The sequence below is a fragment of the Varanus komodoensis genome, unplaced genomic scaffold (genome assembly GCF_004798865.1).
Source record: "Varanus komodoensis strain SLA01 unplaced genomic scaffold, ASM479886v1 scaffold31, whole genome shotgun sequence".
In the NCBI taxonomy this organism is placed as follows: domain Eukaryota; kingdom Metazoa; phylum Chordata; class Lepidosauria; order Squamata; family Varanidae; genus Varanus; species Varanus komodoensis.
In genome coordinates, this window is record NW_025335780.1 from 6,938,347 (window position 1) to 6,965,422 (window position 27,076).

At 44.6% G+C, this 27,076-nt stretch overlaps 1 protein-coding gene across 6 annotated transcripts in view; it reads right to left on the reverse strand.

Annotated features, from left to right (window-relative positions):
* KLF12 (Kruppel like factor 12) overlaps positions 1-27,076 on the reverse strand; it is a 225,014-nt gene that overhangs the window by 41,073 nt on the left and 156,865 nt on the right. For 5 of the 6 annotated variants that reach the window (XM_044437799.1, XM_044437800.1, XM_044437797.1 and 2 more), the window contains one exon: positions 24,771-24,830. The exons of the other annotated variant lie outside the window; for it this stretch is intronic. In XM_044437799.1, coding sequence (XP_044293734.1) covers positions 24,771-24,830 — 60 coding nt within the window. The remainder of the gene's footprint in view (positions 1-24,770; positions 24,831-27,076) is intronic. 6 annotated transcript variants of the gene reach the window in all.

A 27,076-nucleotide genomic window follows, 5' to 3' on the forward strand; every position in this document is an offset into this window, starting at 1 on the left:
AATATTCCCTCTGCACCAGGCTAGCATTACTGGCTCCACTCCGCCAGATATCCTAATATGCACACAGCTGCATGATTTCAGGACACCGTAGTTCAGCAAAGTGTTTATACTGCAGGGTTTTGTATTCCTTCCTGCTAGAGCTCTTAGCATCAGTTCTGGAAGGACGTATGGCAGAGAGACACTGGGTCAGAGCTGGGTATGGGATGCCTTCAATCTTCTATGGTCTCCACCAATTATCTTTATGATAAGTCCTTGCCAACTATTCACACGAAACACGGGGATGATCTTGCAGCAAAAGCAAACTAATGAGAAAAGAGGATAGCCCCCTGAAACTGTCCTCAAAGACCATCTCAGCAGAAACAGACATGTGGAGAAAGTGGCACATCGGCCAGTGTGGGAGCAGCGATCTCACTGCTAAGCCACAGACTCCTGCTGGTAATGTGTGCCTGCACGGTGACATATTTATCCGCTGCTAAGATCATCCCACTCTCTGCTGGGCAGCAAGGGGCTACCAGCAAAAGGTGCCTTTTAGTGCTGTGCTGATTTGTTTGTGAAAATGATTTCTGGAAATTGGAAAGAACGTCCTCTCCCATTTCTACCATTCCCCCTCCCTCCTCTCGCTCTCACTCTCGATCTTTCTCTCTGCCCCAGAATAATGCTAGGTCTGGGGCACTGTAGTACACAGAAAACAGTGGCCAAGCCATCACCCTGGATGGATGGAGAGTGGGCGGAAGACCTTGTGCCACAGATACTGAGCAGCCCTGCTCACAAGCAACCAATGGGCGATTTCTTCTCTCCTGGGAATGCATTTGGCCAAATGTCAAGAGGATGGAGAATCTCAAGAGGTTGCTTTTGTTTTGCTCTAGTCTGCTGCGATACAGTATAAGCATGGTGAAAATGTGTTCCCCCCCCAAAAAACAAATCCCTTAGATACAGGAAGCACTTGTTGCGATCTCATGCATTGAGCTTTAGAATGTGCCTGTCTCCCTCCATAATTCTGCAGCTCACATGTTACTTCTTCCATTTGGCTGGATCTATGGGACAGCTCATTATGGAGGATTTCAGAAAGTAGGAACTGACCCATGGACGGTCATACTGGACAAGAAGGCAAGCAAGCGTTCTGGCACGCCATGAGTAACACTAAGTCCTGTATGGCACTGCCGAGTTAGCTGCTCCTTCTTCAAAGAACAGGGTGAGTATACACAGACTGTCATTCGGGGGCCAAAAGACCCACCTAGGTGGCATCATCTCAACATACAAGGATTTTAATGTGTTTTCTGAAATTCTCAGTGGAGAATGGAGGATGGTTTTCGCTTCTCTCCATTTCCATCTGGTTCAAGGAAGGTCTCTTCTTAATAAGGGCATAACAGACCATCAGTTGTCCTTGTGCTGACTTTTGCACCTTTGAAGCACAAGAACCAGATGGCTCCCAGTCGGACTGCTTATTGCAGGGAGAGAGGAGGAGGAGAAGGCAGAAGACACAGAATCAGAGGATGAACAGGGTTAAACCTCACTGGATTAGCAATGAAAATGGGTGATCAGTGTAATGAGATAATTCTATTACCTTTTGTGTTCAGGCAATTTAGCCTTGATAGTTGCTGACCTTTGGTGATTTTGAGCATCACTGAAGCACAATACAATCCTCCCGGGCATTTGAATATTGGGAAATTCTTTATGCACACCCACATGGTACTTGCTTTCTTTTCTGCCTTTCGGTCTAGCTGAAGATGATTTGTTAATATTTATCCATTGGATTTACACCCCATCCGTCTTCCAAGGAGGTCAGGGTGATATGCATTGGCTTGTACCCATTTCTTTATTTATTATATTTCTAAACTGCTCCAATACAAGTTTTGGCACTTAGTCTAGGCTGCAGGCAGATAAGCTATAAAGCGTAAAATGCACGATAAATAGAACAGTAACAGGAAGAAGCATGTAATAAAGCCAACATCTAACCAAAAGCAAAGACTAAAACAAAGTACAGTAAACATAGGAAAGTCATCACTAGTCATACTCTGTGCAAACTTTCCAAAGCACTGTGCCTGGGAATTTTTTGGTAAGTCTTCAAAGTATCATAACGTAGGTGCCAGGCCAGCTTCTCCGTGGAGGGCACGAAGAAGATCCCATCTTATAGCCACTTCGCCATGGACAGTCATACTCACTGACTCGACTGCGTTGCAAAGATTATCAAGATGATTGCATGTTACATCTTGTTAAAGCGAAGCCAAGGCCTCAATATTTTAATTAGAATGGACCATGCAGGCATTTTGGTGGCTGTGATCTGGCACTCACCAGGATTGACTGTTCTCCAAAAGAGGCTTAGATTCCTTGATTATGTAGAGGATCATTGTACAGGCCAAGCAAAGGTCTTACGCAAGAAACCAACGGATGCCCCTTGCATCCCTTCCTCCCCTTTCCACCAATGGTATGCACACAGCTGGATGATGCTGAGCACTCCGGGCCAGTAGGATGTTGCCAGAAAAGCAGGGCTAGAACCTCTCACATAGCTGAGATAGTCTTGGGAGTGTCCCTAAGATATGCTACAAGTTGTCCTTTGAGATTATACAAGAGGGCTTGAGAGCATGGCTTGCCAAAGCCACCTTGCAAGTTTGTGGACAAGGTCTAATTTAAAACAGGGAGTGCTAAACTCTTCGCACTGTGCCAACCAGAATTCATTGTGGGAGACCGATTAGAGGTTTAATTGCTAGGCAGCGTGTTTTCATATAATCTTTGGAAAGCAGAGCACCGGTTTAGAGACAAACTGTTCCTTCTTCCTTCTACAGCCAAAATCAGACCTGGTGACTCTTGAAGCATCTTCTCTCCCCAGCTACAACTGAGTCACCTTGGCTCAAATGGAGCCAAGAGCACTCATTCCATGTTGCGTCATTTTGAATAACGCTAAAAGGGTGATGGCTTTGGGAACATCCTTCAATGAAATTCTTCCAAGCCCTGTTTTCCTTCTCCACTCCTCCTTTGTGGCTCAGTCTGATTTGTCCACGTTGCCTTTTCATTTCATGAGTTGCACTGGCATCCCATAATGATGCCATTAGCAAAACAACATTCCACTGGTCTTATCTGCAGGCAATGTTGAAGAAGTATACAGACGTATATGTCCCAGGATATGTACAGGTGCTTACAATTCCTGATTTTAAACCAGACTTGTACTGGACACCTCTGCAAACAGAGACCACCTTATGACCAGGGACTGTCTCCAGTATCGAGGACTGTCCCCCATAAAGTACATGGTGCAGAGAAGAGACTGCATCCAGCGAAACAAAAGGGGAAGGTGCAACACAGCGGCCCGTGTGTCCAGTGGGGTATGTGGGGAGTCATTTTGTTTACCAGTTATTGAATGAGACAATAATTGGTGTCACACATCTTATCTACCAGTCTCATTCATCTTCAGAAAACTCTGGTGATCGTGATCACAGCACTCCTTCGCCTGCATTTGCAATCTCTTCCTGGACATCTCCTCCTTATCAAAGAAGTTTTCCGTGCCCATCGGCCTCTCTCTCTTTGCTGTCCTCACAAATATTATCACCCCACAATGGTTCTTTATATCCTAATCAGTGGCGTTGCACTTCACTGCTTTTAATAATGGCTCTAATATTTCCGTGCAAAATTGTACCTAATTATATATTGCTATTGTATTCTCAACACAAGCTATTTGATACAGATTAACCTGCTGGGATGAATACTTTGCAGAGACTATCTTTAAATGGCTTTTCAAATTAAAGTACTACTGGTTTGAAACAGAGCTAAGTTTACTTAAAACATTAAAGCAGTAACAGAGGAATAAAGAACTTGGAGACCCATTTGATCAGAGCCACATCATGAATGCCTACATTTGGTCCTGGGGCGTAAGAACAGCTACACTGACCGTCCTGTTGCTCAGCAGTTTCTCTGCCTGAGTGAGTGGGTGAAGGTGGTTTTGATCTTGGTGCTGCAGACTCCCAGGGTGAGACCTCAAGACCCGTAGTTTGGGTTGTCTCGAATCACCCAAGATGATGGCTGCTGTGACGACTAGCAGGCCATGCCAGGTGGTCATTAGACCAGGTGTTTATGACCAAGAAGGATGACTGTGGTTTGGGAGTGGGGTGGAGGGCCTCAGCAAGACCACTCTGGTGGACAGACCCCTTCCTGGTGAGGTTTAAACTGATCCATGGCTGTTCCTATTTGCAGGACCAGTGGAAGAGTTTGTTCAGCCCACCCTCTCAGAGTAGTGCAGTTGGATAGATTCGCATCCACAGGTGCTCATTAACAAAACAATGAGGACCAACTACTTTTCCTGTTAAGGACAGCAAAGAGCAGGCTGGCCATTTACATGTTGCCAAAAGAGAAGCAACATTTCACTGGAAGAGAAGCTGAAGCAAATGGAGACCACCTTATAACCAGGGACTGTCTCTAATATCAAGGACTGCCCCTGTAAAGTAGGCCACTCAGCCAGTTTCCAGTAGGCACAGCTGCTGCTACTGTTGATGTCCTGGGCAGAATAGTGTAGTGTAGTGTAGTGTAGTGGGCAGAATAAGTTGTTAACACAAAATCTCCCACAGTGCAGACCTCATTTGCTTCCCCGATCTATTAAGGAGTTGGGGGCAAGGAAAGAGGCTGAGCATCACCTTGACACCAACAGCAGAAGATTGACCACAACTATGCCTGAAAATAAGTAACAGTTCATTATTGAGGCTACGCTGTGCTGGCGATGGTGGCAGAAAAACAACAGTGTTTCTCCAACATCCTTGAGATGCTGTCCAATGTTTGGACTCTGGTGACTGTAACAACTATTACTATATTACCAATACCCCCTCCTGCGGCAAGGTGGCTATGAGTCAGCATGGTATTTCAGGGGCAGAAGTAAGGAACTAGTATCTAAATGCAGTAATGGACTCGAAAAATAAACCATAAAGTGGAGTTTAATCCAAGCAACATGAAGGTCCTATGGGAAGTTTTTCTCTAATTCGGCCAGATAATATTCAGCCAGTTCTGGATGGAGCTATAGTCCCCATAAATGAAAGCCAGCACAATGGGCGAGATCAAGACTGGGGTGCTCTTTGATCCAGCCCGGATTTTCGGAGCCCAGGCGGTCTCCGAGGCACAGAGTGCATTTCACCAGCTGGCGCGCTCGCCACAAACTTTCCTGGCCCAAAATAGCTCGGCCCTAGTTATTCATAGCCTGCCATGATCCTGTCTGGATTACTGCAATGCGTTTGATGTAGAACGGCCTCTGAAAAGAGTGTGGAGGCTTCAGTCAGTCCAGAGTGCAGCAGCCAGGACCTTGACTGCTCTGCTTGAATGGATCATATTTCGCCAGTCCTAACAGAAGTTCGCTGGCTGCCCATTTGCTTCCGGGCCCAGTTCAAAGTGGGGTTGCTTACGACTGAAGCTGCAAATGACACGCACTCAGTGAAGCATTCTCACCCCCACTGACCTGCCGCATATCAAGGGCATCAGCGGAGGACCAAATGCCACCTCCATCAAAGGTGGGCTTAGTTTCAGGCAGGGACTTGCTTTCCTCAGTGACTCCACAGCTCTGGAATCCCCCACCAGGGAGAAACACCTGGGGCCAACTTCACGGGCCTCTAGATGTCAGACAAATACTTCTTCATTTCCACAAGTATTTAAAAAAGCGTTTACCATCTTAAGTATTTTAAAATGCCTGACTTTTAATTGTGTTTTCAATTGCTGTTTCTCTACTTGTTTTAAGATGTGTTAATTATCCTTATTAACAAAGATAATATATGAAGTATATAAATGCTACATGGCCTAAGACCTGAACCTCATCAACCGTCAGTGTCCCACCAAAGAGAAAGTTGCCACTGCCATGAGTATGAGGGAGGCAAAGCTAGGCCGGGGGCCACTCCGTCTGCCTACCTTTTGAATTTCATATGCTACCACAAAGAACAAAGAAGGCTTGTCTGATGCAAGCTGGCCAAGGGTCTGCCTTCCTTCCAACCTCCAAAACAATGGGTGGGTTCACATGTGCAACAAACAGTCTTGTATAGTTTCCATGATGTGCCTGACAAATAAATAAGTGGTTTCTACACTAGCATGGTTTCTACCCTCCTTGGTAGTCCTCCCACTGTTGGCATGCATCCTACCAGCCACCATGCCTGAAACGCCATCCCATGCTGGATGGCTGGAGCAGCAACTTTAGCAGCCACCTCTCTTTTCGGGGAACTCTGTGGTAGCTGCATAGCAGGACCGTAGAAACCACAAAGCTGAGTTTGGACAACTGGAGAAACCATGGTGAAGTGTGGAAGCCAGAGAGCAGACCATTGTTTCTCATCATGGTTTCCAACAGCTAAACATACCATGCTGAAATTCCCTCTAAGGGTTTTGACAGCACAAATGACCATCCTGTGCAAGAAGTTGCAGTGGCAAGTCATGTCATGAAAACAAACCCAATATGTAAAATACAGTTTTTTCCTACTCCTCTTATAATATCCCTATAATATCCCTAATGCCCCTAGAGGGTTTGTAGACAACAATTGTGAGATAACCTCTGTCACTGCAGAGAGAATTTGACTGAGTGTTGTTTCTCTCGGCATGGTAATAAGATGATGAGAAGAGCTATACCTGGCAGAGCTGCCCCCTCATGAAGATATATTAGCATTCCTCGGGGTGTGGAATTAGCTGAGATGTGCCTCCATGCTTCCACCTCCAGCTTTCTGCTCTGATATCCCTTGCCTGGCTACTCTTCCTGCCTTCAGTTCAGCTCATGATCTCCCCTGTTGCTAGGCGCTGCTTCAGTTTCTTCCCAGCTATCCTGTCTTTCTACCAACCTCCCTGTAAGTTCAATATGCTGTGCCCCACCTTTTGCCACTCTCCTGTCCTTAGGCCCTATTCATGCACTTTCCCACAGCCATTCTTTTCATTAATCCCTTCCTTCTCCAACTCTGTCTTCTCTGACCTCTCCCTAAGTTCATAAGTATCACTGCACTAAGCACTCTTCTCCACCTTTCCAGACATTCTGCTTCTAGGCTTACTGCTCCACAGCTTTCCTACTGTCTAGGATCTCCTCTCACTAAGCTTACCATGAATGTTCTTCCTGGCTTTGAGCCCCTGCGAGAGGTGGTGGTGGTGGTGGACCAAATTTTCTTCCAGTTGAATTGCCATGAATATCATTCAAAGGATGACAAATGCCTCCAGCAGATAAAATGTTTGTGACTATCCACAGTTCGGCCAGTGGTTTCATAAAATTATAGAATAGTAGAGTTGGAAGGTGCCAAGAAGGCCACTGGGTACAACCATTGCTCAATGCAGGATCCCAAGTTAAAGCATCCCTAAGAGATGTCTGTCAGGTTGCACTTCGAAGGACTCCAAGGTGAGATAGTCCACAACCAGCCTAGGTAACTGGTTTCATTACTGTATTGATCTAGCAGCCAGGAAGGTTTTCCTGACGTTCAGCCAGAATCCGGCACATAAGCCCATTGTTCCATGTCCTGTATGGGATGGGATGAACTGAGACGACCAAGAAGAGATCCAGGTTCTATTCTGTATGACAACCTTTCAAGTACTTGAAGAGTGCTATTGTAGGTGGGGGACAGGAAGGCCTGGAGGAATGTTGTCCATGGGGTCACGATGGGTTGGACACGACTTTGTGACTAACAACAACAACAACAACATTGTACCTCCCATCAGTCTTCTCTTCTCAAAGCTAAACATGCCCGATCATGTCAATCTCTCCCCAAGGACTTTGTTTCTAGTCCCCTGATCATTTTTGTTGTCCTCCTCTGATTTTTTTTTTCAGTTTATCCACATATTTCTTAAACTGTGGTGCCCAGAACTGAGCACAGTACTCAGGACGAGGTCTACCCATTGCTGAGGACAGGGGAACTCATACATCCCTGATTTGGAAGTGTTACTTGGATTAATGCAGCCCCCCAAAAGCCATTTCTGCTTTTGTGGCTGCATCACACAGTTAACTTATAATCAGTTTCTAATCTACAATAATGTCAAGATCTTTCTTACTTGCGGTATTGTTGCATAAATAATCCCTTAGCTTGTATTTATCAATTTGGTTTCTTTCCCTAGATGCAGAACTTGGCATTTGTCCATATTAAATTCCATCCTGTTGTTGTCATCTCCTGTACCTCCTTTTCCAAATCATTAATAAAAATACTGAAGACCACTGGGCCCAGGACTGAACCCGGTGATACCCCACTTCTGACCTCTCACCAGTTTAAAAGGGCACCATTGATAAGAGCTCTTTCAGTCCAACTCTGTGGCCAACTGGGGACCTACCTGTCAGTTGTTCTATCTAGCCCACTATTAGCTAGTTTGCTAAGCGGTATCAAGGAGGACTCTGTCAAAAGCTTTGCTGAAGTTATATTATGTGCACAGCATTCCCACAGTCCACAAGGAAGGCCATCTGATCAAAAAATTAGATCAAAGTAGTCTGGTAGGATTTATTCTCAAAAACTCCATGTGGGATTCTAGTGATCTCTTCATTCTTGTCAAGGTGCGTGCTGAATGGACACTTTATAATCTCCAGAATTTTCAGAGGGACTGATATTGGATTGACGAGTCTGTACTTGCTAGGTTTTCCTTTTCTTCCCTTTCTGAAGACCGGGGCAACATGTGCCGTCCTCCAGTTATCTGGCACTTCATGATTTCTCGAAGGTAGCAGACAATGGTTCTGAGAGTTCTTCTGCTGGTTCCTTTATTGCTCTAGGACAAAGTTCATCCGGCCCTGGAGATCCGAACTCTGCCCTGGACCATTTGCCTATCATTCTCACCTGTCCCTCCAGCCTGTATCTCACAGTTACCAGACAGATCACAGACCTTATTTGGGGACCCAAGAACTAAGTATTTCTGCCTAAATATTCCAAATACTAAATATGCAATCACATGACTATCCTAGAGTAGCCAAATTTGGCACAGTATTAAGTGTGGTTGAGTTATGTTTAAATTCATAGTTCGCTTTTGCTAAGGAACGAGTTACAGGCAGTGTGTCTTTCTGTGTTTCCCCACAGTCCAGTCTTGCAGAAGAATAATCTGTTCTCCATTCCAAGTGATACCACATTTCATACATACATCAAAGAGTAGGTGTTTTCAAAAGGATCCCTTCTAAATATATCCGTTAAGATCAGCAAATTGCAGTGAAAATTCCTTTTTTCTTCATTGATTTCACAATGAAGGAAGGATAAAAACGGACAACCCAGCAGGCAGAGTGCATTATGTGAAAATAACAGCAGCAGAATGCAACTGCTTTCTAACACCAAGCAAAAGCTGCTAATCATAAACATGAATCCCTATTTGTTTCATACGGAAACCCAAACATTTTCTCTGCAGATGTTGACAATGAAGAAACCTAGAATACAGGAGGAGATATTCTGAAATATCTTGAGATGTTCTAAGAAGCACCTCTTTTGGTATGTTACCCCCTTTGTCTTAAAACTTGCCCATGAGGCTTGTCCTGGGTGTCAGTATTCTGGCTCTGCTCAACACAATGGTAACAAGAAGGAAGCCCTCCTCAGTGGTAACTTCAGGAATTCCTACTTCGGGAAGCTCAAGTGCCTCACTTCCTCCTATATTCTGAAAAGCTGCTTAAAACCTTTATAACTAGAAATTGCATTTCTCTAGTGATTACTAATCATTGCTTTAGAGTTTAAAAGTTGTTAATATTATATAACTTTATGAGGTTTCATATTTATTACTTTTATTATCATTAAACACAGTTTTAAATGCCTTATGCTAGTCATATTATTAATTACACAAAATATCACAGGAAAAAATATCTATATAAAATTTTCGTTTGTTGCTTATCATCACCAAAAAAGACTCTTTTAATTAATGTTGACATCTCACCAAATCTCTTTTAAGCACTGAAGATATAGATGTGCACCATTTTCTTATGATTATGCAGTATCATACCAGTTCTTAGTGATTTTGTCTAAAGTAGCCTTTCAAATATCAAATAAAGGCTCACAATTCGCAGTTACTGTTTCAATCTGACAATAACTTGCTTCTTCCAAAAAGAAACAAATCAATAAATAAACTGTCAGAATTTAATCTGGTCCAGGTTCTAAAGAAGCATGGAGCCGTATATTCAATTTGAACTGAATTCTGTGCAGAATCCAGGAGCTGCTGATGAAAATGGATTGTTTTCTTCAGTTTTTACATGCAAACATTCTGTCCAAAAAGCCCCAGTGATCATGAGTTAGAATCTGTTTTTATTCCTTCATGGCAACATGCCCTCATTCACACATACACTTAAGCTGCTTTAAATGCATATCAACAATGTACCATTAATTTCATTTTACATTAATTTAATTTCAAAACTTAATTTCAAAATCTTGATGCCAAGTTCTTTAAATAAAGCAGAACCTACTTAAATGCTGCATCATAAATCCAGGGTCAGAAAAATATAGAAACTTCTTTTTCCTCACCAAAGACTGTTTTTGTTTTTTTCAGAAAGAATTTGGACAGCTTTGCATTATGAAATATTTTCTTTTAGAATGATAACATATTTAAAGCAGAATGTTTATATATTGTTGCTCAGTCTACTACCTACAAATGATTTCTGAAAACTATGTAATGTAAGATATCATTATTTGTTTGCAAACATGTGATTTATACAGAAGTGCATGTCCTTACTGAACATAGAATCAGTGGAAAATCTGGATTTTCGGTGTATATGAAATTGCCCTGCTGAACACAATGTGCTATGCCAAAACACACACAACCACAAAAACAACACAAAACAAGAAAGATGAAAACAAAACAAAACAAAACCTTGACAAAAACTGAAGAAACGGATGCAAAATACAGACTGCATAAATATATGAACCACCTAATTTATTTTGGTCTTCTCTGAAGCACATTTCTTCAAGATAAGGTAAAAAAGAATACCATTTAGTATCCCAAGGGAGTATGCATGGTAAATAAATCCCTTTGAGATTCAAACAGAAGTTAGTAACTTGGAAAGATGGAAATATGCTTCTTTGATTCCTTGGGATTCCTCAGGTGAATTCAATGTAAGGAAGAGGAAAATTCACTGCTTCTTTTTAATCCCTCAACCAATGAATAAGTAAATATTTTTAAAAGAAACACCAATTGCAAGACTAGTATTGAAATCTCAGACAATTTCAGCTGATTCCTTGAGGTCATTGACATCATGTGAGAGAATCCAGGAAGGAAGAGGACAGGTGTATTTCCCACCTAGATACAAAAGAGCAAAAGGTGGGGGGAGAGCTCTAATTAGAACTCTGCATCACTTAAATGGCATGTTCAATTAAAATTCTAATGCCCTTGATTTCAACATGCAAAGCAGCGCCCTTGATTTAAAAGTGCAAGGAAGCTGAGTGGAAGAGTTGCTGATTGGAATCTGATGCTTTCAGTATGTTTTTCTCTATGAATGTTAGGCTGTGTTAATTCTCCAAAGTGATAGCAAAGAGTCCGGGCAATTACCAGCCACTAAGTTTTGGCTGTCTTGCAGATGCATGTACATATACAAATATTAGAAAGGTGCATATTCCTTTGATAGAGGGAGACTAGGAATTCCCCATGGATCACCAACGTTCTCTGTTCTCATTTGCACACATACAACCAATTCAAGCACAGTAACCACTGTCTACTTCTTTCTCACCCACGCAACTCATATGCACACAGACAATGAGGAACTGGCTTTTACGTGGAATATTTTTAAGTACTCTTTGAAATGCAAAAGCAAAGGCAGAGGAGCTCAAGGGCAAAAACTCTCCAGTAGAACCCGGTCACGGCAACCGCAGTTGGACTGTTTTACCTTGGAGCGCATTACCTAGCCATGAGGAATTATTCAAAGCCTTGCCTTTTCTGTCAAGGCAACAGATTACGGAGTCTTACCCTATTCTTCATTCCAGTCTGAAATTATCATGCATAGTTGGCCAGAGCCAAGTAACCAAGCCAACTTGATTTTTTAAAAAAGAAAACAAAGCCAACCCCCAGCAACAACACAAATGAATTGGCCTGAAATGAATTGTCTTATAGCTCTGAACGAATTTTAATAATGTGCTCTGAGCATCAGGACTCTCTGAATTCCTTTTAATCCTAACGGGCAATTGAGCTGATGCTGTTTTGCAGTAGCAAATGCAATTTGGTTTCGCCTCCTTCACAGGACCAATGTCCATCCCCCTGCAGAAGGCGGTGCCTCTGCACTTGGCCAGCTCGCCTTCCCCTCCGTCCCTTTATCTCTGCTCTTCTTCCGTGGCTGCTTGGCACCTGCTGCAGCTGAGCCGCTCTGCCCAGATTTTCGTCTCAGTATGTGGGGAGGGCGGCTATGTGCGTTAATTATGCAGAGAGATGGAGAGGAGCCAGACAGCCCCGCTGGTGAACCGTCGCATGCATGCGTGGCCTACTTCCTGCCGTTTTGCAGCGAGAGGGATCACCTGTTGGTTTTGGCATCCGCTCGGCCTGGGACCTAACGGAAATGACAGGCTCAGCCACGAATGAAAGCCAGCTCTTTCTCCCAGCTACCCCCAAATGAGGGAAGTGCAAAACCAGATGCCTGCCAAGTGACCCAGGCATTTCGTACGGGAGCCAGGCAACGGGAGAAAGAGAATGTTCCGGAGAGGGAGAAGGAGAGACAGCACTACTTTTCTCTGCTGGGAGAGCCAAGTAGCCATAATCTCAACAACCGATTAAGCGTTATGGTGGATTTATTCACAGCAGTGACTGGAAAGAGAGACAAGCAGACGGACTTTCCCACCCACACTGTCCGGTTCCTGTTTTAATGTACCTCTCTGGAGTATATGCTTGCATGCACTGTTACAGGGGCATGAATCCGCCCTCCAGCCACCATCCCTGTTTGTAGAAACAAGCAAATGCCCTTCTTTTCTTTCTGATGGGAGAGTGAGGGCCATACCACACTTCCCACTGGAAGAAGGACCAGCTTCACACTGGATCAGGATTAGCAACGCCCTTCCCTGGGGCTCCCCGACTAAGCCCTGGGCCGAAGAAGCACCAGCACCTGCTGAATTTGCCCTGGGCCAGTTTGAATGGGCCAGGAAGGTGGCCAGATGCAAAAGGACTTCCCATTCCTTTAACAATAGCAACGCACAAGAGGGAATTTCAGCATTTCTCATCTCTGCATGACAAGCACACCTGTGGACATTCTTTTCCAAATAGGACTGCACTTTTTTTTTAGAGGTGCTAGTCCTCTAGGGTTGGCACAGTTGTTTGATAGGCTCCTGTCCCTTTTTTATATCATTCAAAAATCCAGCAGGTGTCGATTGCCCCAGCAATGTACAGCCTTGCCACAACATGCTTCCCTCTTAGTGTTTGCAATTTACACAGCTGTAGAGACATGTGGATACTAGACTAGAAGATGCCATATATTCCTTTTTCCTAAGCAAATGCTGTGGTTCAAACTGTGTTGGAATGTCTTTCTTCTTTATTATTCCACCTGCAATACATATTTCTGTGTTTTCTGCAATGTGTTATTCCCTCTTATTTAAAATTTCCCTGCCATGCTCCATTAAGGACATCACAAAAAATAAATGCGTTAAGAACATCTAGTCCTTATGACTGCACTGGCTCCAAGCCTCTCTCCATCTGAGCAGCATTTTTATGCACTCTGCTTTCTATGAATCCTAGCTCAGGCCACTAGCAATATTAAAAGTGATCTAGTCACAAAAGAATTTCGGCTCATCGAAAAGGATCTTTCCAAAGCCCAGACTGCTGTGGAAAAGCGTGGAAGAGAACTGGGGAACATCCATAATGCTCTATTAAATCACATTCTCTCTTTTGCTTTGAATCCTGTAACAAGGCCCATTCTGAATCCTTTGGGCGACCTAATGCTTTGCATATGCATAATTTCAGGTTCAGTTCTTGGCATTTCCAGATAAGGCAGTTCTAGGAAACAGAGCTGGGAAGGCTGTGTCCCTTAGCACTTGGAGATTCATTGCCATTCACTGGACTGAATGGATGGATGGTCACCTCTAAAATCATAGGACAGTTTTATATACTAATGGGATGTTTTCCCAGATGCAGCCTGCCATTCAGGGGTGAAGCAAAATGGTCCTGCTGAAATTCTGTCTTCTACACACCTGTTCAAGGAATGCAGGAGCTCTTGTTACCTTGGTGGGCACAGGTCTGCTGATCTTTATTGGCACAGAAGGGCATTAGCCAAAGTTGTAGAACCAAATTAGTCATAGTTTTGATTGTTGTTTCACATATTCACTGCAACACGTACATGTCTTGACAAAGCAAGAACAGCAAGCCTTCTGGTACGTTTTACTTCACTTTCAAAAGGAACTTCCAGAAATAGATAAAGAGAGATATACAGAAAGATAGATTCTCCTCTAGTTAGTCTTATTAAACTCATTAGAAGATGCCAAAATTAAATGCGTACTAAAATAATAGGAAAATGCCAAAATTACTTCTCAAAGCAGAATGTTTGCTTTTCCAGCAGCAATGGAATGGTGCCCTCGAGCCTGTTTCTTTCAGAGAAACTACTTCATGAATATTCAATGAATATTTATTCCCAGTCCCCAGCACTAAAGCATCAGTTCTTCAAGCCTTTGGAATACTAGTGGAATGCTGAGAAATCAGCTTTCCGAGGTTGCCAAATGCTTATCTCACAATACGCTGCAATCGCAGGCTTTTCCCGGCAGCTGGACAGGTGAGCAGGAGCAAAGTCCGGGCAAAAGCAGGCACCACAAGGGGTTCCAACTCTGGCCATCAGGTCCACTATGCATTATGCAAGATCTCTCGAATGCTGCACCTGCAATAATGGCTGCTCTCTTCCTGAGTTTACGTCAATTCGGGAAGCTCAGCTAAGCGTTAGGAAAACCTACTCCTGTGAGGAGCAGGTCTATTAGCGCATGTGCTGACAAACTGGCCTGGTGGTAAATCCGGGTTCCTGCACACTTATTAAGGACGTTGCATTGGAAGACTGCAGTCCAGGGGAGGGTAGACTTCCAGCTTGCAGGATCTGCTTTTAAGGTTTTCAAACTAGAACTCTGAGATGACCAACTCGAGCAAGATTAAAAGCAGAGCAACCAGTCCCTATTCAGCCCCATAGTCGTATATTGAGATGACCTGCATAACAAATACAAATTTACAGCAGGTCAAGGGTTCTAAGAGTCTAATTTGCCACTAAACATTGACTTTGCTAAATAACTGGGAGTTGGAAACCCTGGAAATAATCCAATCTACCTTCTTTCTCCCCACTTCTTCTGTACAAAGTGGTGGCTCCAGGTTTTTAGGGGCACATGGCCACAGGGGGCACCCCTCTATCTTGTCATTATCCAAACCACCAGCATCCTCTGTCTCTGTGCAACATCCTACCAGGACCCAGACAAGAAAGGAGTAATCAGTGGCATTATTCCTGCATGTCTTGCTTGCTGGCGTTTCTCCTCTGGGCAAGGTGGAAATGGCAGGTGGAACAGCACCGGCGCTAGGGGACTCTGGTGGTCACCAAGGGACCACTGCTAAGAAGTAGCCCTCAGAAGCTGCCCCACAATTCCCTCTCCTGCTGCTGCATTTGATGGTTTGGTTTCTTAAGTTGCTGATCCAAAGCAGGGATTCTCAAAAGTTCCTATTGGTAAGAAAGGGTTTATACAAAAATATCTCTGCCAAGGAATCCCGTTAAAGTGAGGTGAGCAACTTGTGGCCCTCCAGATATTTAAGGCTATAACTCCTAGGATTCCTGACCCTATTGGCCACACTGGTTGGGGCTGATGGGAGTTGGAAGTCCAAAGCTTCTGGTGAGCACTAGGCTGGGAACAGCTGGAATGGACCCAACAAAGCCAGCTCTGTCTTTAGCCATCTAGCAGGGCTGAGTTAGAGAGACAATACAAAATTCTTCCTGTAGCTGGACAAGACTAGTCTACTCATTTGGAGGAATGGAAGTCGAATTCAAAAGGAACACTGCTTCTCGCTGCATCTACCTACTCTCCCACTGCTCAGAAAGGACTACGAGCATCTCATACTGTCTTCCCACAGGGAACCAGATCATACATGGGCCTGATTCTGTAGTATATCTAGGGGAGTGAGCAGTACGGAATAATATTGCACATTAACAATGGGCTTGCTTCTGTAGTATCATAGGTGATGGAATCCTGACATGTATGAGATTGATGGTAAAGGAATGCCCATCCATATAGATGTTACTTTCTGGATGATTATGACAGATTTATGTGTGCTGATTTTGTCTCTAATGGCAGTGTTATTTTTAATTCGATTGAAATTATACTTGGAGTTGCCAATTATGTTTGGGAACATTGGTTCATGTTTGACCATTTGTGGTTTAATTATTATGTTTTGTAATGGCCAATTGGCTGGGCAATAAACTTGAAACTAGTACAACAAGGCTTGCAATGGCAATTTGCTGAGTGCAAAACAATGAACTGTTTGGCTAAATATAAAGGAAGGCCTTAACTACCCATTACATGCAAACATATGTAACAGAATCCCAATAGCTGTTTCTTTTCCTTATAAAGGAAGAAAAGCCATGCAGCAAAGTGCTTTGGAATACAGAAGCAGCAGGGAGAAGGGGATGTTTAATGCTTTCTCTGTCTTTATTACCCCAGATCTTCTTTCTTATGCTGCCACTTCTTGTTGTCCAAATGTGGGTTGTTCCCTGCAAATATGGGTTGGAATCCAGACTGTTGGGATCGTGGTGATTATGGAGTGAATTTAAGTGTTGGGCAGTGTCCCGTGCGGTTTCTCTGTTATGCTATGTTAGTCGCGAAGTCATGTCCGACCCATCGCGACCCCATGGACAACATTCCTCCAGGCCTTCCTGTCCTCCACCATCACCTGGAGTCCACTCACACCAACTGCCTCAGTGACTCCATCCAGCCACCTCATCCTCTGCCGTCCCCTCCTTCTTTTGCCATCTATTGTTCCCAGCATTAGGCTCTTCTCCAGGGAGTCTTTCCTTCTCATTAGGTGGCCAAAGTATCTGAGTTTCATCTTCAGGATCTGGCCTTCTAAAGAGCAGTCAGGGTTGATCTCCTCTAGGACTGACCGGTTGGATCTCCTTGCAGTCCACACTCCTATCTCCCAAACTGGTTTCCTTTACCAGAAATGGTCACTGGGATGTTATCTGAGTATAACATGTAGTTAGGCACTTAGGAATACATGGGCTTGCAAGTGAGATCACAGCAGCTTGTGAATCTCATTTAATGCCTATAAATGTTACATTCCCTGCCCAGAAATGCACACTTCTATAGGTCATGTCCTTTAATTTGCTAAAAGCACCACCCTTTTCAGTTACACATAGACCTGCTCATTAATCAGAGGTGGATAAGCATCCCTCTTTGATTAGTTCAGGAGAACTGATATGCAGGCCCTGATAATGAAATCCAATACCCAGTTAGTGATAATGAAATTCTTTTAATCTCTTATTCCTGCAGAATAAGTCAATCACTGGTGTTAAGCAACCAAGATAGTACAATCAATCCTGATCACCCTTTCATCTTCCTGTATATTCTAATGCTGGAAATGAGTCGATTCAGGTTCTGTTCGCTGCACAATAACCTGCGTGGTCTTTGTTGTCATCCCTTTCTGATCTAGCAACAGGTCCTTTGAAGTCCTGTGTGCGTGCGTGTGGGAGAAATGTTTCAAATCAAGCATGTAAATACATTTTATTCCTTGATGCTTGTTCATGCAGCATCGTTAATCCCCAGCATGAAATCAATAGGCTTAAAATGCTTAATCACATCAAAATGCAACGTACAATCCACGCAGATGACTTTTTGTGTACCAGGAATGGAGATAAGCAGCGTTTATAGAGAGCCGGTCGTCTCATCATGAAAAAAACCAAAATACTCCAAGGCTATCAGAGGGATATAAATGAATCTTCTTCCTTTTATTCACTCAGTAGCATTATGAAGCAAGGTGAGCTCAATCTGCACAGACAAAACCCACTTCTCAAAACAAAACAAGCCAAGCCAAGCCAAGCCAAAGAAAAAATGCTGTGCTTGCATGTGGCCAACATAAGAATATATCTTTGCTTGAACCGGCAGAAAGCCAAAGCCATTCAATGGGGGGGGGGGGCTGTGCTTTCCAGATAATGGCCCACAGTTGTGTGGAGAGCAATGCGTAGGGTTGCAATCCTATACAGGTTAGGTACCATTAGGTACCACTAAGTTCAACAAGAACAAATATCCCTTTCTCAAATTTAGGTACCATTATATTTGGCACCCTGCATCCCATTTGCACGTGAGGGTACTTGTAGTCCAGAACATCTGGAGGACACCTGATAGCCTATTCTTCAAATAGGTTTTACTTCCAGATAATGTTGCATTAGGTGCATCCAGCATTGATGAATTGGCTAGATAGATAGATAGATAGATAGATAGATAGATAGATAGATAGATAGAGGAAGGTTTGGCTCAATTCACCATTGGTCATTATTTTAATAGGGGCCTTCAGAAAAACTGGCTTGCAGGTGGCATCTTAGTGCAGTTGTTCCTCCTCCTTCTCTAGCTCACGGGAAGGAATGGCTTGCCACAAATGATGCCTACTGCCATCTGTCCACCTCTTGTAAGAAAGATTCAGACCCTGCATCTCGATCATGATTATTAACTTACGGGGTTTACAGCCCGCTTTTTTTCCTTCCAAGAAACTTGAGGCGGCTTACACAATCTTCCTCCTCCTCCTCCCCCCAGTCTCATCCTCACAACAACAACCCTGTGAGGTAGGTTGGGCTGAGAGTCTGTGATTGGCCCCAAGTCACACAAGGGAGTCATGGCTGGTCGGGGACTAGGACCCAGAACTGTTCATCACCACTCTGCGCTGGTTCTCAGAATTATTGTTTAGGCATAGGCAAATGTATGTAGATTTAGCTTATTAGCTAATCAATCCCTCGATTGAAACTTGCACACTGAATTGACTACGGTCTTTTTTATAATTAGGCTGGAATTTTGCAAGTCCAACCAGCCTCTTTCGGGATGATAAGAACAGAAGTCCAGGGCTCCACAGCTGAAAAGCATACGCAAGGCAAACTGCTCTAATTTAAAAATCCAGAGAGCACAGATTGCCTCCACGTTCTACCACTCAGTGGCACATTTCGTACTTTCCTCGCCAGTGAAACAGGACCCCGCTTTTAGCGACCCCTGGGTTAATCCAACCATCTGCAGGACCAGGGCGGGAGCCTGGAATGGCCAGCCCCATCCTGTGGGTGCCAGGCCTGAGAAGCTGCAGGGACGGGGGCACGGGAGACACTTGCTCAGCGGACTAAGTCCAGGCCTCTCTTCACGCAAGCTGTTTCCACGGACGCATTCACAAAGGCACTTCATTGGAGGCTTCCTTGTGACTGGGCGGCTGCGACACTCTCCGTCCAGCGAGACGACACCCCAAATGTCATCCTGTGGATCGATGCTGCCAGGGCAAGGGAAGGCCTGCTCCGTGGGATCAGGCGTGTGGGCAAAAAGGAAGGGGGAGAGCGGAGCGGGAGTGGTGAAACACGCACATGTTTGCCAGTGCGAGCAAAAGCGGAGGAAGCGGAGGAAATTGCAGCTTGGGAAACAGCATTCAGCAGGATAAGCCAAGCCAAGCAATCCCTCCACCAAGCCCCCCTCATCGCTATGCCGAAACCCCAAAGGCAGTTCCGCAGCTGCCAGTCAGACAGTAGGCCAAGCTGCGAGCCAAGAAAGCAGCAGCAAGTCCTCATGCCAACGTGGAAAGCTCTATTCTCGAAGCTGGCACCCAGGCTCTGCAGCTGCCAAGCGCAGCCCATCTGGTCGAAGGGAGCTTGCTGAGTGGCCAAAGGAAAGCCAGGCACAAAAGACGGCTGCGAGAGCAAAATGGATGCTGCGGATGGGGCGGGGGGAGAGCAAACGGAGAAGAGAGATGCGAGCGGCCTGGTGGCAGTTATGCACCTTACTCTGGGAATGCCTCCTCATGAGTGAGGGCAGTCCTCTCCTCTGCAGAGAGGAACGGCCTGGATTCTGCACTGCTGGGGCCACCCAGCCAAACAGGGACAGGGAGAAGCCCAGTAAGGCTGCCTCAAGAGAATCCAGATCCCAAACCTCTATGAACGGCTGCAGTGCCCATACACAACTGTAATGCCCCGCGCTTAGGGACGTGTTTGCGGCTGAGGCCAAAAACTTAGATTCCCCTGAAGGACAGCTATGGGGGCCCCAATGCTCAGGTACGCCCATCACATTCCCCAGAGATCTTTGCAAGATGGGCAGTGCCTACGTGCGCACGATCTTGCAAAAGACACGAAAGCCATTCCTCACCGTCTGTCCCCTTTCTTATTGTTCATATAAAGAATGCTCTAGGTATATTTTTAGTGCTCAGCACCACGCTGTTCCCTCTCCATTAAAGGACGGTTACTGCACATTAGTCACTGCATCGGAATGACACACTGCATCCATAATTCTGGAGGCAGCACGATCCTAGCTTTGAGCAGATTTCGTCTTGCCAGTGCGACCCAAAAGCAGCACTGAAGCAGATGCCATTAAACAAAGAAGACCAATCAATGTCTAAAGCAAAACAAAAGTGCGTATTGTTAGCATGCTGACAACGTGGCCGCTCTATCACGCTAATTGGCCCCCCAGGAGGATTCCTATACGGAACTGTGCAGGGGCAACGGCGGTCCATCAGGATGCACTGAAAGCTCTTTGAGGGAAACCCAGCTCCACTGAGTACAGCTGCTGTGTCTGATCTGCCCACAGCAAAACTCCTGCTAGGACAGGTAATAGCAGAACGGAACAGGTAAGCTTGTGCCCATTACTCGGAGGAGGATAATTATCTGTATCTAAGCAAAACAAGATAAAGCATCCTTTCATATACTCAAGAGCTGTTGCCTTGACAGGCACAGACCTTGAGGCCCAGTCGGATCTGACACTTGGCCAAGCCAGCGCTGAATTCACAGATTCTTTGCTGCCACGGAACACGTATATACGGAGGAGAAAGAGCGGATGGAAAAGTGGTTGGCCAGCAGTTTTCTGCTCCTCCTGCTCTACCCATGAGTTGCCTTCAGCTTTTTCTCCTGACTTCACGCCCCTGTGATGAAACAGTGGTGGCAGGGGAGGACCTGCATTCGCCAACGGACGCCCCCATTCCGCAAACCTTTAGCCTCTGTTCTGGTCTGCACACGCTCTTCTGAACTCCTTGAGTTCTCAAGTCGAGCTGGGCAAATCGAATCTCACCGAGGACCAATGAATGGGCCAATGTCTGGCTTTTCAGATACTGAAATGTCTGCTGGGAGCCTGTGGGCATGTGTGTGTTTCGCACAGATGTGTGCTTCTTCTTTTTCTTCCCTTCCTCCTTTTCTTTAGTTTTGAAAGTGTTTTTTATGTTGTGTTTTTACTGAATGTTTTAATTATTGTTATTGTATTGTTATATTGCCATTTTAACCTTTTGTAAGCTGTCCTGAGGTGTTTTTTTTTTTTTGGCAAAGGACAGGATAGAAATGTATTAAATAAATAAATAAAATAGATGCAAATAAGAACAATTGGTTTTCTCTGATATGGATTCAACCACGTTTTTGTTTGACTGCACCTCGTTATTAAGCACTCTAGGCAATACCTTCAACCATTGCAGGCACCCACAACCACCTGAGAGGACACTGTCATGTGTGATGCTCCAAGCTACCCAACTACGGACCCTGATGCTTCACTTTCAAGTGCCAGCAGGCATTTCTCCTGGTTTCTTTTGCTGTCCATATGCATGGCCACCCCTTCAAGTGCAGAAGCAGCAAGGTTGGATTCTGATGCTTCAAAGGAAGACTGTAGGTTTAACATGAGGCAGGCTGAAATGCTCTCTGTGAGGTATTTCATAGAACAGCTTAAAGCTGAGCACCCAGCCACTCCACCTGTGGCATTCACATGCCCAGGATCTGTGGCTTCTAGGACACTGCCCTGATGTCTCAACCCTGGGGGCATAGCAGCTTGGATCTTGTTTCAAAATGAGGCCCTGGCACTCTGGCAGCTGCCAGGGGGCACAAGAGGAGGCTGTACTGAGGCCACCATGGAACAGGATCCACGTGCACAGAATGAGACACTAGGCAGAACCTGAGATGGAAGGACCTGTGGCATAAGATGCACCTGGGGGAACTGCAGGCCTGAACTTCTTCCCCATCCCGAAAATGAGAAGCTGGGAGAACATGCTCCCTGCAAACAGAGAAATCCTGGAGAAAAATGTGAGAGAAGATGTTGCTTATCACTTCCTGATGGGCAAAGTTATGGTATAGATGGAGCTTTTCACAGGGGCTGGGGAGGGCAGGGGGCGCATTTTAAGACACAATGCATATCAGCGTAAGAGGAGCCCTGGGGAATCAGAGCAAAGGTATATTAAGTCCAAGACCAAGAGCAGGGCCTGAGTTCAAGGGCACCCACCTCACCAACTGGGACGCAGATGCAAAATTTCTCTGATACTAGAGGTGATATTTTACCTGCTGGAGTAGCAGCCAATGCTAAGCTGATCCCCCACGAACGTGGCTAACTTCCTTTTACATTCACCCGAGCCGATGGCCATCACTGCATCAGCAAATTCCCTGATTTAACTTAGGTTTTCCCAACATCACCCACTGAAAGTAATTTCTGGAATAGCTCTTTCCTCTTCCACTTACGCGATTCTTATTACATCATCATCATCATCATCATCATCATCATCGGATTACATTCATCCCCCACCTTTCCTCCTCTTGCAAGGAACCCAAGGTGGCTTACAAGAGCCTCTTTCTTTCCATTTTATCCTCACAACAACCCTGTGAGTAGAACAGGCTGAGAGTCCATGACCGGCCTCAAGTGAGCTTCATAGATGAATGAGGACTAGAACCCCGATCTCCTTAGCCCAGTCCAACACCCTTAGTTTGGAATAATTGCTACACCACCATGGGCTCTGATTGTGCCACTGCGTGCAAATTCTACTAATTTCCAAAATCTACCCTGCGGGAGAGAAAGCAAGCTCTGTACTGCACAATTCCATCATATTATAGCCCTGTAACCAGTGTAGACAGCTTCAGCACAGCTGAATTATATTATCAGCATAAAATGAAAGCATCCCAATCATAGGAAAATTATCTCTTCTTCAACAAAGGTTCATTATTTAAAGGGGCCATTCAATTAAACAATATATTAGATTAAGAAACACCTTCAGAAAAGGATCATAACAAGAGGAACATTCTTATGCCTGCTCACTCATCCTCTTAAGGAAAGTTTACAGAAGAAGTTTTCTTCTGTCCTGATTCTGGTAGCTTAGCACTGGAAGTTATCTTCAACTGAGCAAAACCTTGTGAACACAAAAATAACTTTTAAATGTCATTTTGTACCTATGTACCAAAAGTACCTACTGTGCTTTGCTTTAAACTCTGCTATTTTTAGTGTGGAGTGTTGCAAGAAAATTGCAAGGTTATCTAGTCTTAACTGTTGCTGTCGTTGTTACATGCTGTCAAGTCGTCTCTGGCTTTAAGTGGCCCCACGAATGGAAGCCCTCCCAAATGTCCCATCCATGACAGCCCTGCTCAGCTCCAGCAAACTCAAGGCTGTGGCTTCCTTTATAGACGCAACCCAAGTCATATCTGGTCTTCCTCTTCTCCTGCCTTCTGCCCTCAAATTTCCCCAACATACTTGTTTTCTCCAGGGAATCTTGTCCTCTCATGATGTGCCCAAAGTACAGCAGCCTCCATTGTGCTTCTAGGGAATGTTTTGGCTAGATTTGATCTGGAAAGCACTCATTCATCTTTCTATTACTCCAGAGTTTCCCTTCCTCTCAGTGCTCCTCTCCATGTCTTGAATGCATCCATGTTCACGAACCCACCAAAACTACTCCAGTCAAGTGGCTTCACTGGCCTGATTACACCTAGCTAAATCCACATCTCAGGTGCTTCACATAAATACCTTGTCTTCACAATGGCAATCATACATAACATATGAAGCAGCCCTTAGATGAAGGGCAGACAGAGGGACTGAAGATTCTATCTATCTGTAATGTTGATGTGTCCAGTGTCAACGTGAGAGCCAGAAGGGTGAGGTGGCTAAAAGTGCTGGACTGGGTCTCAGAGAATCAAGGCTCTAGGCCTCAGCCATCCATGAAGCTCACTGAGGGACCTGAGGCCAGCCATGAACTCTCAGCCTGACCTTCCTCACAGGGTTGTTGTTCTGAAGATAAAATGGAGGGGAACCTTGCAATCCTTCCAGGTTCTTTGCACGAGGAAGAATGGCCCGGTCTAAATGCAATGCAACCCACTGAGGACGATGAGAGTGATGCAATAAACACAATGTCACAACGGGAGTAGCTTAGAGGGCAGGGTTTGCTCCTTCAATTATACTGTCACATGTGATCTACAGATACCTAGAGGGCATGACAAATGTCCTAGAACTGGATAGCACTGCTGTTGCTGCATCAGGTCTCCAGAACTTGCAACCCACAAGCCCACCAATGGTCTCCCCCTTTTAGGTTGTACCAGACCAGCTGCAGAAACAGGAGAGCTGAGCTGTGTTTGCCTTGGTGGGTCTCAAATTGTGTAGGCCCGTACTGGATTTTGCTCATACTAAAGGTTCCTATAGGTTCTGAAGAGGTTCTTAGAGGTCCCCCAACCTGCAGCCTTTGGGATATGTTGGTCTGGAAGTTCTGTACTTTCAGCACATTTCAAGGGCAGCAGATTAGTTCTGAACTGCTAGGCGAAAACATGGGCTCCTGAAGAGGCAAATGAAGGAGAAAAACATGTAACTTCTAATCCTGCATTCCCCTCAGAACAAAGTCCTTTGTTTTCATTTACAATGGTCAGCCATGACAGAGAGAAATCAAATTGAAATAAACTGCTTCTCAGAAATGTCAAGCACACAATATCAACATTATTATAGAATGCACAATAAAATACTTCATACCTGGAGTTGAAAAAACGAAAAGTGTTAACTGCTGACCTGGCACAGCCCCACATGCTCTCTCTGGAAATTGAACACAGACAATTAGGAATTTTAAGAGACCCCAAATAACTGCAGAGGGTTGTAGACAACAGGGCGGAAAATGTATAACAAATCCAACAACAAGCTCAGAGCCCACGTCTAGGATTTTAAATTTATCCAGCCAGAAAAATACTAGCATTTCAACACCTATGAGTGATGTCTAATATGAATCAATTCCACCACTGGCAAATGTGAAGAGCTTTACACTCTACATGTCTACTCAGAAGTAAGCCCCAGTAAGTTGAGTAAATAAGACTCACACCCAGATAAGTAGGGATGGGAATGCACTCTCAGTGGTTAAAAGAAATGTTATCCTGGCATGTCCTGTCTGTGGAAAAGTTTGACACTTAGTCAATAAGTACACAGTGCTGTACCTTGCAGAAGAATCATTGTAAAGCCCAGTCTGGCTTTCCATCCCCTTGTTTGGGTGCAAGAGTGTCCCTGGCACTGCATGGAATGGAAAACTGGTGCATTTTCAGTGAAGAGTCTCATGCCTTCCTCATCCAGCCCAAAGCCCCAGTGAAGAATTTACTTTGGCTTGAAGCTGGAGGAAAATTATGGACCATGGGTTGGAGAGCAAATGGCTGGCAGAAAAGCATCAAGAAGTATGCCAACTCCTCTTTCCGGGTATGTGTGTATGCTGAGAGAGTATTCTGGGGCAGGGGGCGGGGGAAGCTGCAATCTAGTTCTTAAAGTTTATTTCTAAGGTTAGGAAAGTTTGTGCAGTACAAATTCAGAATTTCACCCACTCCAAGGAAACAGAAGCAAGAGTAAAGCAGCATGATAGATGCTTTATGAATACTAAAATGGAATTAACATTTAAGTGAAATCCCAAACCATGCCAGGCTCTGTTTGCTGTTTCAGCACATTAAGGAAAATACTGGCAGTCAAAAATGTTAATTTAGAACTTAAATATAATGATTTCATGAAAATATACTACAGGGTGCACAAGTGATATTTTACTACCATGGTGTTATATTAACTATATAATGCTTTTTGTATTAATTTACAATATATAAAACATCCCTGAAAAAATTCTGACCAGCTACATTGCGGCTGATAGAAGAAGCTAATTCAATGGCTTAAATAAATAGTTCTACTACTTTAAAAAATAGCTTGCACATACTCCGCAGAGCTTCACTCTCTTCTGCTGGAGATATAGAGAAATACCCACAGGACCAGAAAATATGTAACAACTCATTTTGCTGCACTGGAAACTTCAAGGATGGCATAGGGATCCTTAATAAAACATGAATTTTAATGCACTAAAGTGAATTTCAGAAACATAGTATGGATTCGTATTTGCAACCCAATGCAAGCTTACTTGGGGCTCAATGGAGTATTTCAGGAAAAAAACAGGTGGGAAAGAAGGCTTAATTCCCCACCTCCACCCTAAATTGCAGCATTACAGACCACATCTAAATCAGGGCTGCGACTGCTTACCGGAGAAGAGGAAACGCTCGCCTATGTAGCTAGGCTAGGCACATTTTCTCGAATGTTTACTTTGGCCCTAAGTCTTCTCCGTGGAATGCTGACCCATCATATGCTACGTTCAGCTGCAACCATGCAAAGACACCACAGCTAGTCTTCACTGAGAGCAGAGAGAAACTGGATGCAGCAATCCATCAAGGATAACTTGCCACAGTGGTCCACTTCCCACAGGATGACTTATTTGAACCTGGCGCACTGATCCCATCCTGGGTCCAGGGAAGCAGCAAACTACCCACCTGGCGAGAGCACAAAAGCACTTTGCTGCTGTTGCTGAGCTAGCCTGAGCCAGCGACAGACACTCTAGCGAGTGGTCTTGGGTGCAGATGCCCCTGTCAAAAAACCCTCTTTAGCCCCGTCAAACAGGCCTTATTTTTGACAGCTCCTGTAAATCGGATGGGTTGTACTTCTCAAATTCCTGAGTGCCTAGAATCTAAAGAAAGGGTGAAAAAAAGACAGAGGACACTGACAGCTGTCAAGCCCACCCTTAAAACCTGCAGGATCTCACTAAGAAGGGTGTGATTGACTTCTCCTCCTTTTTCAAGTAACAATCTTCTTGCAGCTTTGCTTTCACTTGGCAGCTGTCAAATGGAGGCAAAGTGATGTCTTGGCAACTGGGCTTTACCAGTGTCTGTGGATCCTGCCTGCTTTGACAGCAAGTACTTACCAGTGTATTGAACTAGGCAAGACTTCAAATGTTGGCTAGCTGAAGTTAGGCAGTTGTACAACTCTGAACTAAC